At 40.6% G+C, this 12,570-nt stretch overlaps 2 protein-coding genes across 3 annotated transcripts; both read right to left on the bottom strand.

Moving 5' to 3' along the window:
• Positions 1-2,354: 2,354 nt before the first annotated feature.
• On the bottom strand, positions 2,355-6,028 carry ethe1 (ETHE1 persulfide dioxygenase). Of its 2 annotated transcripts, XR_011037054.1 has the most exons (8): positions 5,442-6,028; positions 4,823-4,967; positions 4,588-4,736; positions 4,233-4,362; positions 3,979-4,068; positions 3,123-3,239; positions 2,839-3,034; positions 2,355-2,381 (listed from the first exon to the last, which is right to left on the bottom strand). XR_011037054.1 is itself a non-coding variant. In XM_068323509.1 (7 exons), exons 1-7 carry the CDS (start codon positions 5,649-5,651, stop codon positions 2,988-2,990), a joined length of 888 nt encoding a protein of 295 aa, XP_068179610.1. In that variant the 5' UTR covers positions 5,652-6,028; the 3' UTR covers positions 2,355-2,987. The 2 variants fall into 2 exon arrangements, 1 of the variants encoding a protein (XP_068179610.1); XM_068323509.1 differs by having other exon boundaries at positions 2,355-3,034.
• A 647-nt stretch (positions 6,029-6,675) lies between these two features.
• Positions 6,676-8,602, bottom strand: LOC137602014 (transmembrane protease serine 5). Its single transcript, XM_068324536.1, has 5 exons — positions 8,354-8,602; positions 7,872-7,967; positions 7,493-7,635; positions 7,178-7,343; positions 6,676-6,735 (listed from the first exon to the last, which is right to left on the bottom strand). The coding sequence occupies exons 1-5, from the start codon at positions 8,523-8,525 to the stop codon at positions 6,725-6,727; spliced, it is 588 nt and encodes a 195-aa protein (XP_068180637.1). The 5' UTR covers positions 8,526-8,602; the 3' UTR covers positions 6,676-6,724.
• Positions 8,603-12,570: the final 3,968 nt, after the last annotated feature.

The following is a 12,570-nucleotide window of genomic DNA, read 5'->3' as shown; positions in this document are numbered from 1 at the left end:
TCAAACACAAAGTTCTGACGTGTGAAGACAGAGTCAGGGCCCCTCTGAGCCGGATACAACTGTCAGGCCTCCATCCTTAGAAATAATAGAAACCAGCGGATTTATGAACTGTTCTCCATTCATCAGATTCTGGAAAAATTGAATTTTGTTCAACTTTAACCGGTGTGAGGAAAAAGAGCAACAGTGACGTGAAACACTCGATGTGTGTCAACACGTCCTGAGACAAATGTTTTAATTCATTCCTTCAATGCTGTAAAATAGAGTCTCTTTTCTCCGCAGTGGTTTTTCGACACGTGTGATTTGTTTTCCTTCATCCATGACGGCTGCAGGGGAATTTTGACAGCTCTAAAGGAATGTGTTGCATGATGGGGTTGTTAGGTTTTTTTTTGCATAGTTTTTTTGAAGAAACCCTTCAGCGCATAATTTATACAGTCAGAATTTGGATGCTCAAATTGTTATTATAAAGATAGACCAAAACAGACCGTGTAGGATTTTAGAAAGGAAATATAAATATAATAAAACATGTTATCAGATATTTTAGTATAAAGTCAGTAGAACACAAAAACGGTACAGGCAACCACAGGAGAGTCCTACTGATCCCAGTGGAGATTAAAATACCATTAAGGATTTATCCATGTCAACTTTACATTAAGTTTCACAACAATGTAATTACCTGTAAGACACGCTCACGTAACTGTGAGAGATTTAAGAATACCAACAACTCCACAAGTACAGGGGTTGTATCCGCTGTAGGAACATTGTGATCTCAATGCTAAGATGCATTTTAAGTCACTTTTTTTCTGGTGGGTTAAAATCTGCTCTTCAGTCTTGAGGGCTTTATCGCCTGGGCCGGCCTCTTTACGGCTCTGTCTGAATGAGCTGATAGTGTAATAGATTCTTTCCAGTGACATGTGGCCGGTGTGAGAGAGAATGGGTGGTGGGTTCACGGTGGCACAGAGCTGGACGAGAAGGGGGTGTGGGGTGGGCTGAAGGAGGGTCGCCAGATGGGTGACAAGGACCGGGTGAAAGGACAGCTGGCACCTTCCTTTGCTCGCACCATTTTACAAGGAAGTGATTGTGCCTAAGAAGAAATGTGTCTGGAGCCCGATAGAAGTCACATGTCATGTTGTTTACAGGCCAAAACAATACAGGTGTCTGTGGGCGGGGCCTCTAGGTGAGGCAGGGGGCGGTCCCATAATGCTGTTTGTTTGAGCTGCTGACAGGGACAGCTGGTAAATGGTGTGTGTGTGTATCAACGCCCACCAACAGATTCCCCTATCCATCCCACACTTGTTTTTTTATTCCCTGACAGATCTTCTATGTTCGCAGCTGCTGTTCATCTTTTGATCAATTCAAAACCTCCCAGGCATGTTTCTCCACAAGAGAGAATTCATGAAGTGACACAAACACAATCACTGCTACTGAATGGAAGTGGATCAGGTTTAACACAGCAGACCAACATGCTGTTATTAAGCCCCCAGTCTGGACCACCTTTCCCACGCTTCAAACAAGCCACCAAGTAAATGTATGGAATGTAGATTAGTCAAATCACAATTGATCTGCTTGAGGAGATCAGCATTAGTGCAGCTCCTCTAGTCAAATGAGCCGCTCTAAAGTAATCAATTCATTTTCCTGTTTTTGAGTATTAATCGTTAAAGTTACTTCTTCACTGGTATCGTTTATCGATCTGTTGGTTTGTCAGCAGGTTTTTTAAAAAAACCTACAAATCTGACATGCATGAAATGTGGTGGGAGGACGGATCCTGGCCCAGATTAAATAAACTCTGTTCAAAATTGGGATGGATCTGGATAAAAAGAAAAATATAGGATATAATTTTCTTTGTCAAATTCATTCATTCGAGATAAAACATCCTTCTCCCGCTCAATCGAACCTCATCCAACGCCAAAGTCATGACCCCGTAACCATAATTTATAGGAAATTCCATCCCACATTATTCAGTTTTCAAATGCCTTAATTTTTTGTTTTATACAAGTTTTTATTTTTATAATTTACCCACTCTTATAGACACCAACTACATAAATACATCCATTTCTTTCAACAATCCTCCTCCATCTAAAGGGTTCCTGTTGTGTTGGCATGTTCCAGGTCACCTGTACACACCACCCCACTCACTGACCCTGCAGGTGGTGACCCACTCATACAGCACACAGTATATGTACAAACATCTCTTGCACGCTGCTGAAGGAGAGGCCGACATTCCCGGTAAAACCTGTCTGGCTGGCTGGCTGGAGTATCGTTGGAGCGCATCATGTGTGGAACATCTGGGAATCCAGACGTGGTGTGTCGGTGCTTGGTGTGACTCTTCATACAGCACTGAGATAACAACACACACGTCTTTAGGCTCCACCTTTATTAGACATCTAGAAGAGTAGATGAGGGTTGAGAGCACACACACACACAAACATAAACATACATACACGGCTCTAACATGTGGATGGAAACTTAGCCAGTTAGAAATTCCACATGGAAAAAAAAGATGTTTCATCTTTCTGTTATGCAAAAAAGAACTCGAATGTGAGGAAGCATTGGACTGTCCCAAGTCAAGTATTCGTGAAAACCGAACGAAAAAGGCTTAACAGACAGTCTTATCTAAACTTCTCTTCTCTAATTTGCAAACCGCTGATTGTTTCACATGAACTTAATTTGATAAAAAAATAAATATGATAATGACATTATTATCAATTATCCATTTCACTCATTCGAACTAGTCAAAAACATCCCCGGAAGCCTGATGCTGATGATTTCTATCAGTCAAATCACTGTAATATGTCGGGGGCAACCTCCTCTGAGTCAGAACGTCGACTTTAACAAACTTACAGCGCAAGCGTGGCCCCGAATCCTCTTCCATACAAAATAAGGCACTTCATGATGAATGATTTTGGTCAGTACTACAGATTTAGACATTCAAATTTGAATTCATTACTTTACTAAGATGCATGATTAAAATCCTTCTTTTTGCAGGACATTCAGACTTCGTGCACTCCGCAGACCAAATTGGCTGGCACTGAGATATCTAAAAAACAAGAAGAAGAAAAAATCGGTTACAAATAAGTCATTTCATTGATAACGAGTCTGTGTGTGGAGAGAATTGTCTTTCTAACCTATTTTCTTTGGCTTTGGGAGATTCAGGTTTTTCATTATGTCAACAAACTCCTCCAGGCTCTTGGTCAAGCGTGGATTAAACTTGCGTTCCTCGCTGACAGTAGAAGCTGTCTGACCTGAATCATGAAAAACCAGCAAAACATATCATCTGTGGTCTTCTTGTTTACTAGATGTTGAAGCTCACAGATCAGACAAAACAGATGTAGTACACTCAAACAGATGCAGCATAACAGCAGTGTGTTAGGTGTGTACCGATCGAACAAAGGAGGGCAGGAAGATTTTTTCCCATCCTATTCTCAAGAATGGAAAATTTTAGAAGTCTTTTGTCAACCATCGATTCATTTTGAGGACAAAACACCAAACAATCTGTAGTTCAATGCATTATGATCTTTATAGTCTACAAGAGAAACAACAACAACCCTTAGGCACATGGCTCAACACTGGAGAGGCCCAGGAGGTCGGGACTCAGCCGTCGACCCACGTTATAAGAAAAATGTTTGAGAATGTAATAATTCACACGTGAAAAAAGAGGAAATTAGATGAGTGAAAGAAATAATTTATGCTGAACAGGAGGTGTGGGTTTTGACACCTCCTTTCACCCACATACAATTCATCCCTCAGAAGTTTCACCACCATTCACAAACACGATAACGACTCACATGACCATCAGTTACGTAAGTGACTACAAACCACAGCAGTGTTGAATGACTCTGTCAGGTATGTTAAAGCCTTTTGGATGAAAAATGAAAGCTCTCTAAACTAAAAATAAAACCTAAATTTTAATGCCTGTAAATCTGCCTGTGTGCATAACAATGTGATGACATTAACTTTTAAATGTGTAGGTTTTCAACCAACCTAAGTAATCATGTGCTGGATAGACGAGGCACTGGTCAGGGAGAGTAAAGATCTTCTGATGGACTGAGTTGTAGAGCGTCTTTGCACAGCCTGGATTAGAGAAACAGCGTTCAGATTAGGCAATAAAAAAAGAAAAGACTGCAACACTGCCCTCTTGTGTTTCTCTAACAGCATTACAAAAATAAATACTGTCAAACTGTGTCCAAGGAATGAAGCCTTTAAAAAACGTTTGTAATTAGATCATTTCAGGACACCTTGCTGGAAATCTGTCCTGCCACAGCCTCTGATGAGAAGAGTGTCCCCAGTGAAAACCATGCTCTGATCCTCCAAAACCAATGCAACACACCCATCGGTGTGTCCCGGTGTCTCTCTCACCTTCAGATGCTACAGAGAAGAGACAAAGGCTGACTGGTGATGTATAAAAGTATCTCATCAAGCAGTTTTAGTTCCTTGAAAAGCAACAAATTGAAAAAATCTAAAATATGAATGGGTGTGTCCAAGAAGGGGAGTTCGTTCACAACACAAGACACTGAAAGAAACTTAGTGAAGTGAACTGAAGCAGTTTCATGGGTTGTTTTTAGTGTTGTAAAAGAAGCGACGTGTTCTTACATGCTTCCCGAAGGTGATCTCGTCTCCTTCTGACAGGAGAATATCCGCAGTGGCGCCGCTGAATTTAGAGATGGCACTTTTCAGTCCAACCAGTCGTTTCTTCATCAGTCCAGTGCTTGTGATGTGGTCCGCATGGCAGTGGGTGTTGACTGTGGTTTACGACACAGACACAGAATACGGTATTGGAAATAATAATAATAAGCATCACTGATATTTAAAAGTCGGAGTTCATTACCTGCCACTTTGAGATTCAGCCCCAGTTCATGTATGAGCTTTAGATCCCTATCGATAGTCTCCAGGACAGGATCGATGATGATGGCATCCCGGGTGTCGGTGTCTGCCAGCAGGTAAGTGTAGGTGCTGCTCTCCTTCTCAAACAGCTGAAACAACAAACAAGGAAACAGGAGTGAATAAACAACAAACAACAAAGCATGATGAAGAACACTTGTTATGAATTGTGAAACACGTTTATTAATTGTGAAACAGAATACTGGTTGTGTACATGCAGTAATCATGATGTGAAGCAAACTGTTGTTTTAACATTTATACTGTAACAGAAGTGGAAACACAAACCTTCAAAGTTTCTACAATAGGAATCATGTGATAAACCGGTGCCAAAACACCCATAACTATAAAATCGGTACATTCGGCGTCATTAAACCAACTAAAAGTTGACTTTATGGCCTCATGAACTGCCATAAACAAGCTAAGTCCATTTAAGCTAACTCCTAGCTCACTTCCTGTTATCCGTTTACATTTACATACAGTACAGATATTTACTTGTGCACATTCGGTGGTCACAGTTTTTGTTTCTTTAATATCTTAAACTGAAGCTGAATAATATTTCAACCTACTTGTCTGAAGAATAGTCCTTGGTTCTGCGCCATTCTGGAGCAGTACGATCTGCTAGCAGCTGGTAGCGGGTGAACGCCAGTGCTCACGCCGGGGTGAAGGCGTCTTCTCCCGGCTGCAGCGTGGCTCGAGCCGTCGGGGCGTGCTGCGAGAAGATGCGTGAGGGCCAGAGCCCGTTGAACCGGGTTCCTTCTGCTTAGTATGGAACACATGACCGTTCACTGGGAGGTCTCTGACGACAATATGAACAAAGTAGCGGTAGTTATATGAAGAGGAACAATTATTTCAAGAACCATTAGCGGCGGTTCTTCAAATGCTATCCATTCGACGAGACGCTGAGTTAATCTGAAGTAGCGTTTTCCATTTATCCCATTAAAGATAACGTTACTGTCCCAGTGCGTTTATCTTTTTTTTTTTTTGAAGACTCAGAGACAAGTGGAAGTCTCCGTGTGAATGACGTTCGAGGCACTAAGTTACGTTGCAGCGTCGTCTACTGTAACCAATAACCAGTGACAGATCTTGAGCAACAAAAGTGGTTTCTGACATTATGTCATGTCAACTTCCTCCACAGTTCATGCCAATTAAATAAACACACAAAGGTCAAAACCGTCTGCTGTAGAGGAGGCATTATGATGCATTCAAATCAATCGCAAAATTGGGCTTCTCAACCAATGAAAGTCGTGTGAATGCGAATGCACCTTTGACAGGTTATATCAATAATACAAAGTTTTAATGCATAGACTAACTGAGTGATATTAATAATTATAGAAGTGTTTATATACTTTTACATTGGTGGCTTCTTTAAAAAATTAAGGAAACATGACATTTTAAAATATGATTTTAGAATTCCCGATATCTTGAATGCATCATAAACAGCGAGGGCGTGTCTGAAAGTAGGCGTAACCTGTAATACGTGCGAGTCGGTAGATATTGTACTCTCTGCAAGAGCGGTTATTCAGTGACAGCTTCATGGGTATGGAATATAAGAATTAAAGCTATTGTAAACACAGAATGATTGACAGAAGTGGTAGAATATTATCCTGACTGTTATAGAAGTGTGTGTGTGTGTGTGTCTGTTTGTCTTTCTGTCATAGTGACATACACCAAAACAGTTGGTGTGTAAGCCTCACTTACACAGTGAAGAAGTAAAATATATATACTGTGTGTAACTTTTATTGCATGATAAACAATGCACAGGAACACACTCAGATGATTTGCATCTTTTATTTAGTTGCAGGATTTAGTGAGCTGTCTGTCTGTGGGGTTCACTTCCAGTTGGTCAGGTTCATCCTGTGCCTGAAGAATTCAGCAAAATGTAAATGTTACAGCAAACCTGTCAATTGCATAACAAAGATTTATTATCTTTATTATATCCTCCGCTAAGGAAATTGGCCACAAGACTGACCAATTTATCAACAAACATAAACGCTGTGGTTATTATAACCACCCTCATGACAGACAGAACATCTTCAATTATATATATATATAAAAAGAAGTCGTTTATAGGACAATACCAAGAGTTATGGTTTATTTTATTCATATGACCTCAAAATGTTCTTCTTCCAGAGTTTGTGGTTCAAAACGCAAGCAATTCTGAAAATGGCATGTAAATTATCTTTTTCTCTGAATAGATAGAAGATCCTTCACTCTCATGCAGCTAAAACTAAACTATAAAATTCCCCTAAAAAATAAGACTTGACAGACTGACCATGAACAGTCATTTTAATGCAGGACAGACCATTTGCCACCTCTGTATGTCTTTCTATCCAGGGGACCATTTGCGTCACTCGGCTGTAGACACCAGGCTTATTGCGTCGTCCACAACCCTGCCCCCAGCTCACCACCCCCGCCAGCCTCCAGTCCCCACTGGGCGTTTCACACACCAGGGGGCCACCGCTGTCCCCCTTAAAACAGGAAAAAACTTTTTAAACTCCAAGTTTTTGATTTTAATGGTGCTGAAGTGACCCTGATGTTCATTTAAATAGATTTATTTATAGGAACGTACTTTGTCTATACAGATTTTTATGCAAACTCTATATAGGTGGGTGCAAACCTGGCAGGAATCCACACCTCCGCTCATGGATCCAGCACAAATCATTTGAGGTGTTAGATGAACGCCATAGACGCCGGACTGGCTACAGGCAGATTGAGCGATTACATTAACCCGAGCCTGCCTCAGATCAGTGGACACAAAGCCTAGCAGAGAAGATAAAGACAAGCAGAATTAAAGGAACGCCTTTTAATTCTTCTCAAATCACACATAGAGCTTCAGCCTACAGTCCAATCTGTAGTTTCACAATTTTAGCAACTGCTTTAGCCTGAATTTTTGTTTGAGAAAACACTCAAGAGTACTCAGAGTAAATGTCTAAGTAGAAGGAAAGTGAAGAGAGAAGAAGGACTTGGACCAGAGACGGAGCCATCGGAGGAATCACCTCCTTCATGAACGTATCCCCAGCCTGTGATCCAGCACGCCGCCCCAGGAGGGAAGAACTCACCTGGACTGGGTAAACAGACCGGTCGCACCCCATCTACAATCAATACACAGCAATCAGATCGTAATGTAATCTTACACTTTAAAAAAAAAAGCAATAAAAACACACGTTATGATGGTTACGTGACAACACACTCCTGTTTTTAGTCCTGTTACACGATAAAACCTCGTTGTTTATCCCTTTTAAACTCTTTTAAACAACAGGAAAGACTTTTCCTTACTTTGTAAATCACATATAGTCAAACTTGATCTTGATGCTTATCTTCAACATGGACCTACAATAATGTCTGAGGTCACCTCGACTTTGAGATGAAAAGAAAAATGCATTATAAAAACAACTTACACGTATTTTTGTACCCATATGTTATTAAGTGAATAACTTAATATTGTTAGCCATTTAGGAGAACAATTATTACAGCTCACCTGTCATGTCTATGTCAGTGATGGTGCGCAGCAGGCCCACGTCGTAGTCGTTGTTCTGCCGGTTGAAATGAGGGTGGTGGAGGACCTGCAGCGCCCGGTAACGTTTCCCCAGAGAGTCGTCTGCGATGCTGACTGTGTCCACCACCACCAGCCAATCAGCTGCTTCAAACATGTTGTTCCTGGACAAACAGTAGCGTGACGGTCATGGCATGGATTATTTGAAGCGACATAATAAATGAACATGTAAGATGCTGAGTTTAAATAAAGATTCATGGTTTGGGAGAAAACTATTCAGTGAGCTGTGTGTTTTGTGGTGAACGTGCTGATTGCTCTAAACTCTGATAGAAACATTCAAGGGTTGTAGAGAGATGTAGAGGCAATGACGTTCAAGTGAGTCCTGTTCGTGATGGTGAGGACATTCAATTGATATCAATTTAACTCCTACATGCTCTTGAATATTATCAGCTCAAAACTTATAATTAAGTCCTGACTAATTTCTTCCTGATGATAGATTTGGATTTGCATACGTGGCACACAACACACAACACATCCTGACTTTTGAGTTTTTCTCCTCAATTGAACCCTTTGTCTTTCTTGCTTTCAATTTTAATGTCCACCTCTTACTCAACAAAGCAGTGAGCTGCTGTGATGACCCAGCGAGGGGAGACTATGGCACCTCCACATAAGTGTCTCCCTCTCCAGTGCAAGCTGCCCTGCCACCCCCACGTGCCCTTTGTCGCAAGTGACCCCCCGACGATCCGTCGACCATCACTGACCTGAACCGAGCAGTCTGGGTGTGAGAAGACGGATAAGAAAGGATGAACTTTATGTAAAATTAAAAGAACCGAGATAGATGATAGAAGTCACACAAAATATCTTGTAGGAATCATCTTTAGAATGAGTACAAAGACTATACTGAGGATGGTAATGCTACAGTAAATATGACATAATGCTGATAGATATGTAATAATTATTATCTAAGATAACATAAACAGTCATTAAACATGGGTTTATATTGTAAATATGCATACAAGGCTTTAACGAGTTTATTAATTTACCTGCTGTAATGTTTCCTGTTTGATTCTGTGGCTGTTTAGGTAGATAAGGCAGCTGAGTCTGGAAACTGCAGTTCCCATTCGCACCACAGGGGGGAGATGATTCACTTACCTCAGGAGGGAATCCTAAGAAATTTACTAAATTCCAAAGAAGAAAAACAGAAACATGTCAGATGAAGTTGACTTAACATTAAATAGCAGATTCACTTTATACTATAATCGATCTAAATCTCCCATGTATAGATTCTTGTTGCATTTTTAAAGTTACTGCTGAGTCTATAAGCAGATACTGTATGTAAAATCATCACAACTCACCAACTTATTTTTGCACCTCTAACATGCTCCAAAGATTAAAATATTCTCTTTTTGCTGCTTTAATTCAGGATTAATAATTTAGGAGAAAGCTCCAAAGAGGACATTTAAGCTGCTGGCATACCGAATGTGCAAGACCAATTAAGTTTGACTTTCTTTGTCACCTCATCATAATACTAGTCACAGAAACCCCCAGTGGACTCTGCTAATAAATGTAGAATTATTACTCATATTGAATAAAGAGGTGGTGTAGACTTATCATAATAACAAATATAATGAGATCAGAGCTGCTGAATTTATTGAGTTTCTGAACCTCAGGGGCAAACATTTGGAGTTGTGTTGCGGTGAAGCATCTTACCCAGGAGAGCAGAAGCGATGATCAGTTTGATGACGATAAGGATGCTCACAACCAGTATCAGCCCACGAGGTGAGCAGATGTGAGGCTCCGAGGCTACAACGAATAAATAACAGCAAAGTATATGTTAAAGTGAACCGAACAGTCGTTTTAGGCTTTGCTTTGTTTTATTTATCAGCTTGACACACAACTGATATAATTTGATCACACATTGAAAGTTACTGATAGTATGTTTATATTTTGTAATTGGAGTTATCCATCCATCTATCCATCCATCCATCCATCCATCCATCCATCCATCCATCCATCCATCCATCCATCCATCCATCCATCTATCCATCCATCCATCCATCCATCCATCCATCCATCCATCCACGTGGTCCAGGTGTGACTCCCGGATTGTAGGGAGCAACAGTATGCATGTCTACAGGCCTTTTGTGTGTGTGTGTGTCTGTGCGTGTGTGTGTGTGTGTGTGTTCGTGCATGTGTGTGTGCTTCAGAACGGTGTGTGTATGTGTAAAACATACATACATAGAGTGTATAAAGAATTTCCCTCTTGTGGATAGATAACTTATATTTAGTCTGCGGGGTCATATGTTAGCACGCGAGGCTAATATTTTTGCAGTTAGCCAAGTTATTTATGTGTAACATTAAATACAATTAAATATACAGCTGAAAATGTAGATATAACACACGACAGAGGAAGACTACACTTGGCAGAAAAGGTGCTGCAGGTCATTTATTATTAAAAGGAGAAACTGAGCAGGTCGTTTAGAGGCGAGCTGTCCGAGGCTCGACAGAGTTTGACCGTTAAAGCGCTCTGGTGTTAGTGCCTGAGTGAACTGAGCACAGATCACATTCAAAATACGTAGCAGGCAAAACATGACCTGCGTGCAGTAGTATTAAGGTAAAAATGTTAAACTGATTTTATGCTTAGCTGGCAGTCACCTGGGGCAGACGAGCGCTGCTCCGGCTGGCGTTTGATAAAACACTCCCAGCAGCATTCTGCAGCAGTAAAAGCGAAAGATAGGGAGGTTTTTCTCAATAAGTTGTGTTGTGAAAGACTTTCCACTCACACAACGTGCATTGGTTTGATTTTTCTAGATAAAGAACTCCCATAATTTTCACACCATCGTTTCACAACCTTGTCAAATGCATATCTGCATGTGAAATCATTGCTTATCTTTGATAGATGAACAACAACAACAAAAAACAGTTGTCATAATGTACGCAAAAATTATGAATAATTTAAAAATGTTTTATCCCCGGACACCCATTTTTTATACACAGTATGTATATATATATGTTTCCAGATGTGATGAGCTCCAAATGTGTTGTGAGAATAATTCATAACCAGTCAAACTGAGGTAAAAACGCAAAATAAATAAATAAATCCTACTTTTCATGATCGCATTCTGTGGTATTTTTATTACTTTAGCACTAGAGAGAAGCAGAAAAACAGCATACACTACGAAACTTCAGAAAAGTTAGTGCACCGGGTATAATGAGGGGGGGGGGGGGCATCCTACGTTGGTAGAAGCAGTGATTTACCTTTGAGGACAAATGCAGGCTGACAAGTGCAAATTGAAGCTTGTATTTGAGCCAGAAGTGTCTTAACCCATCTGAAAAGCCGGCAATCTGTGGAATCAGTGCTGGTGAGCACAAAGTACAGATGCGTCTCTGCAAATGAAGAACTTGGGAGTGATTAGTGCTTGTTAGGTCAGCCACAGTCTCCTCACGTCTTTTACTTTTTTTTTGTGTGCGAGGATGATGTGTGAAGATCATTAATGTGGCTGCTTCCATTCCGTTTTATGATGTTGGTGCAGCTGCTTACTATTAGAGACGGAGCAGCAAGGAATTAGTTTGGTTTCCGAGCAATGGTAATGAAAGTAGGACCTTGAATGTACTGTCGAACAGACAACTGTGGCTGCTACAGTTAGACAGCGGGTCTAGCTGTACGGAGCTGCTTTCTTAGGTGTATTCAGTGGCTTGTAAGAGTAAGGTTAAGAGTTGTGTTGAAATGATGTCAGCATCTTAAGACCTCCACCTTTATGTTCACTGATTCAAAAACTTTAAGCAACGCTGCCATGGACACCAAGTTGAAAGAAATAGCTTGATATAAAGGAAGATGTTCTTAGTCCATCAGATTAGAAGATTGACAGTGCTGATGCCTCAATGTGTAATATTAACATCCCAAAGTCTGGACTTAGTGGGAAAACTAGAGAGGCGTTAAGCTTCTTTGCTTTCACAGATCATATAATCAAAATATAATGCAAAGAGTGACCTAAGAACAAAGATACAGTTCTTATAAGTTACTCAATCTGGACGTGAACTGAACATGAAACAATCACAAGAACTATGTGGCTAGGTTGACAAAGAGATTGCCAAAGTGCGTTTGCTTTTCCAAGTGAAGCCTGAGCCTAAAACCTCTTTCCATCTCAGATTGACGTGGGCAGGTTTTCCTTTAGAGGCACGTTGAAACGAGAAGTCCAATT

Source organism: Antennarius striatus, chromosome 9, assembly GCF_040054535.1.
Source record: "Antennarius striatus isolate MH-2024 chromosome 9, ASM4005453v1, whole genome shotgun sequence".
Classification (NCBI taxonomy): Eukaryota; Metazoa; Chordata; class Actinopteri; order Lophiiformes; family Antennariidae; genus Antennarius; species Antennarius striatus.
This window is presented reverse-complemented; position numbering and strand designations above follow the sequence as displayed.

Coding starts and splice junctions, on each gene's coding strand:
- ethe1 (XM_068323509.1), bottom strand. CDS start 5,651: ATGTGTTCCATACTAAGCAGAAGGAACCCGGTTCAACGGGCTCTGGCC. Junction 4,968..5,441: donor AAGGACTATTCTTCAGACAA/GTAGGTTGAAAT, acceptor TTGTTGTTTCAG/CTGTTTGAGAAGGAGAGCAG. Junction 3,240..3,978: donor TCCAGCACATGATTACTTAG/GTTGGTTGAAAA, acceptor TTCATGATTCAG/GTCAGACAGCTTCTACTGTC.
- LOC137602014 (XM_068324536.1), bottom strand. CDS start 8,525: ATGTTTGAAGCAGCTGATTGGCTGGTGGTGGTGGACACAGTCAGCATC. Junction 7,968..8,353: donor CACTGACATAGACATGACAG/GTGAGCTGTAAT, acceptor TATTGATTGTAG/ATGGGGTGCGACCGGTCTGT. Junction 7,344..7,492: donor GAGGTGTGGATTCCTGCCAG/GTTTGCACCCAC, acceptor TCCTGTTTTAAG/GGGGACAGCGGTGGCCCCCT.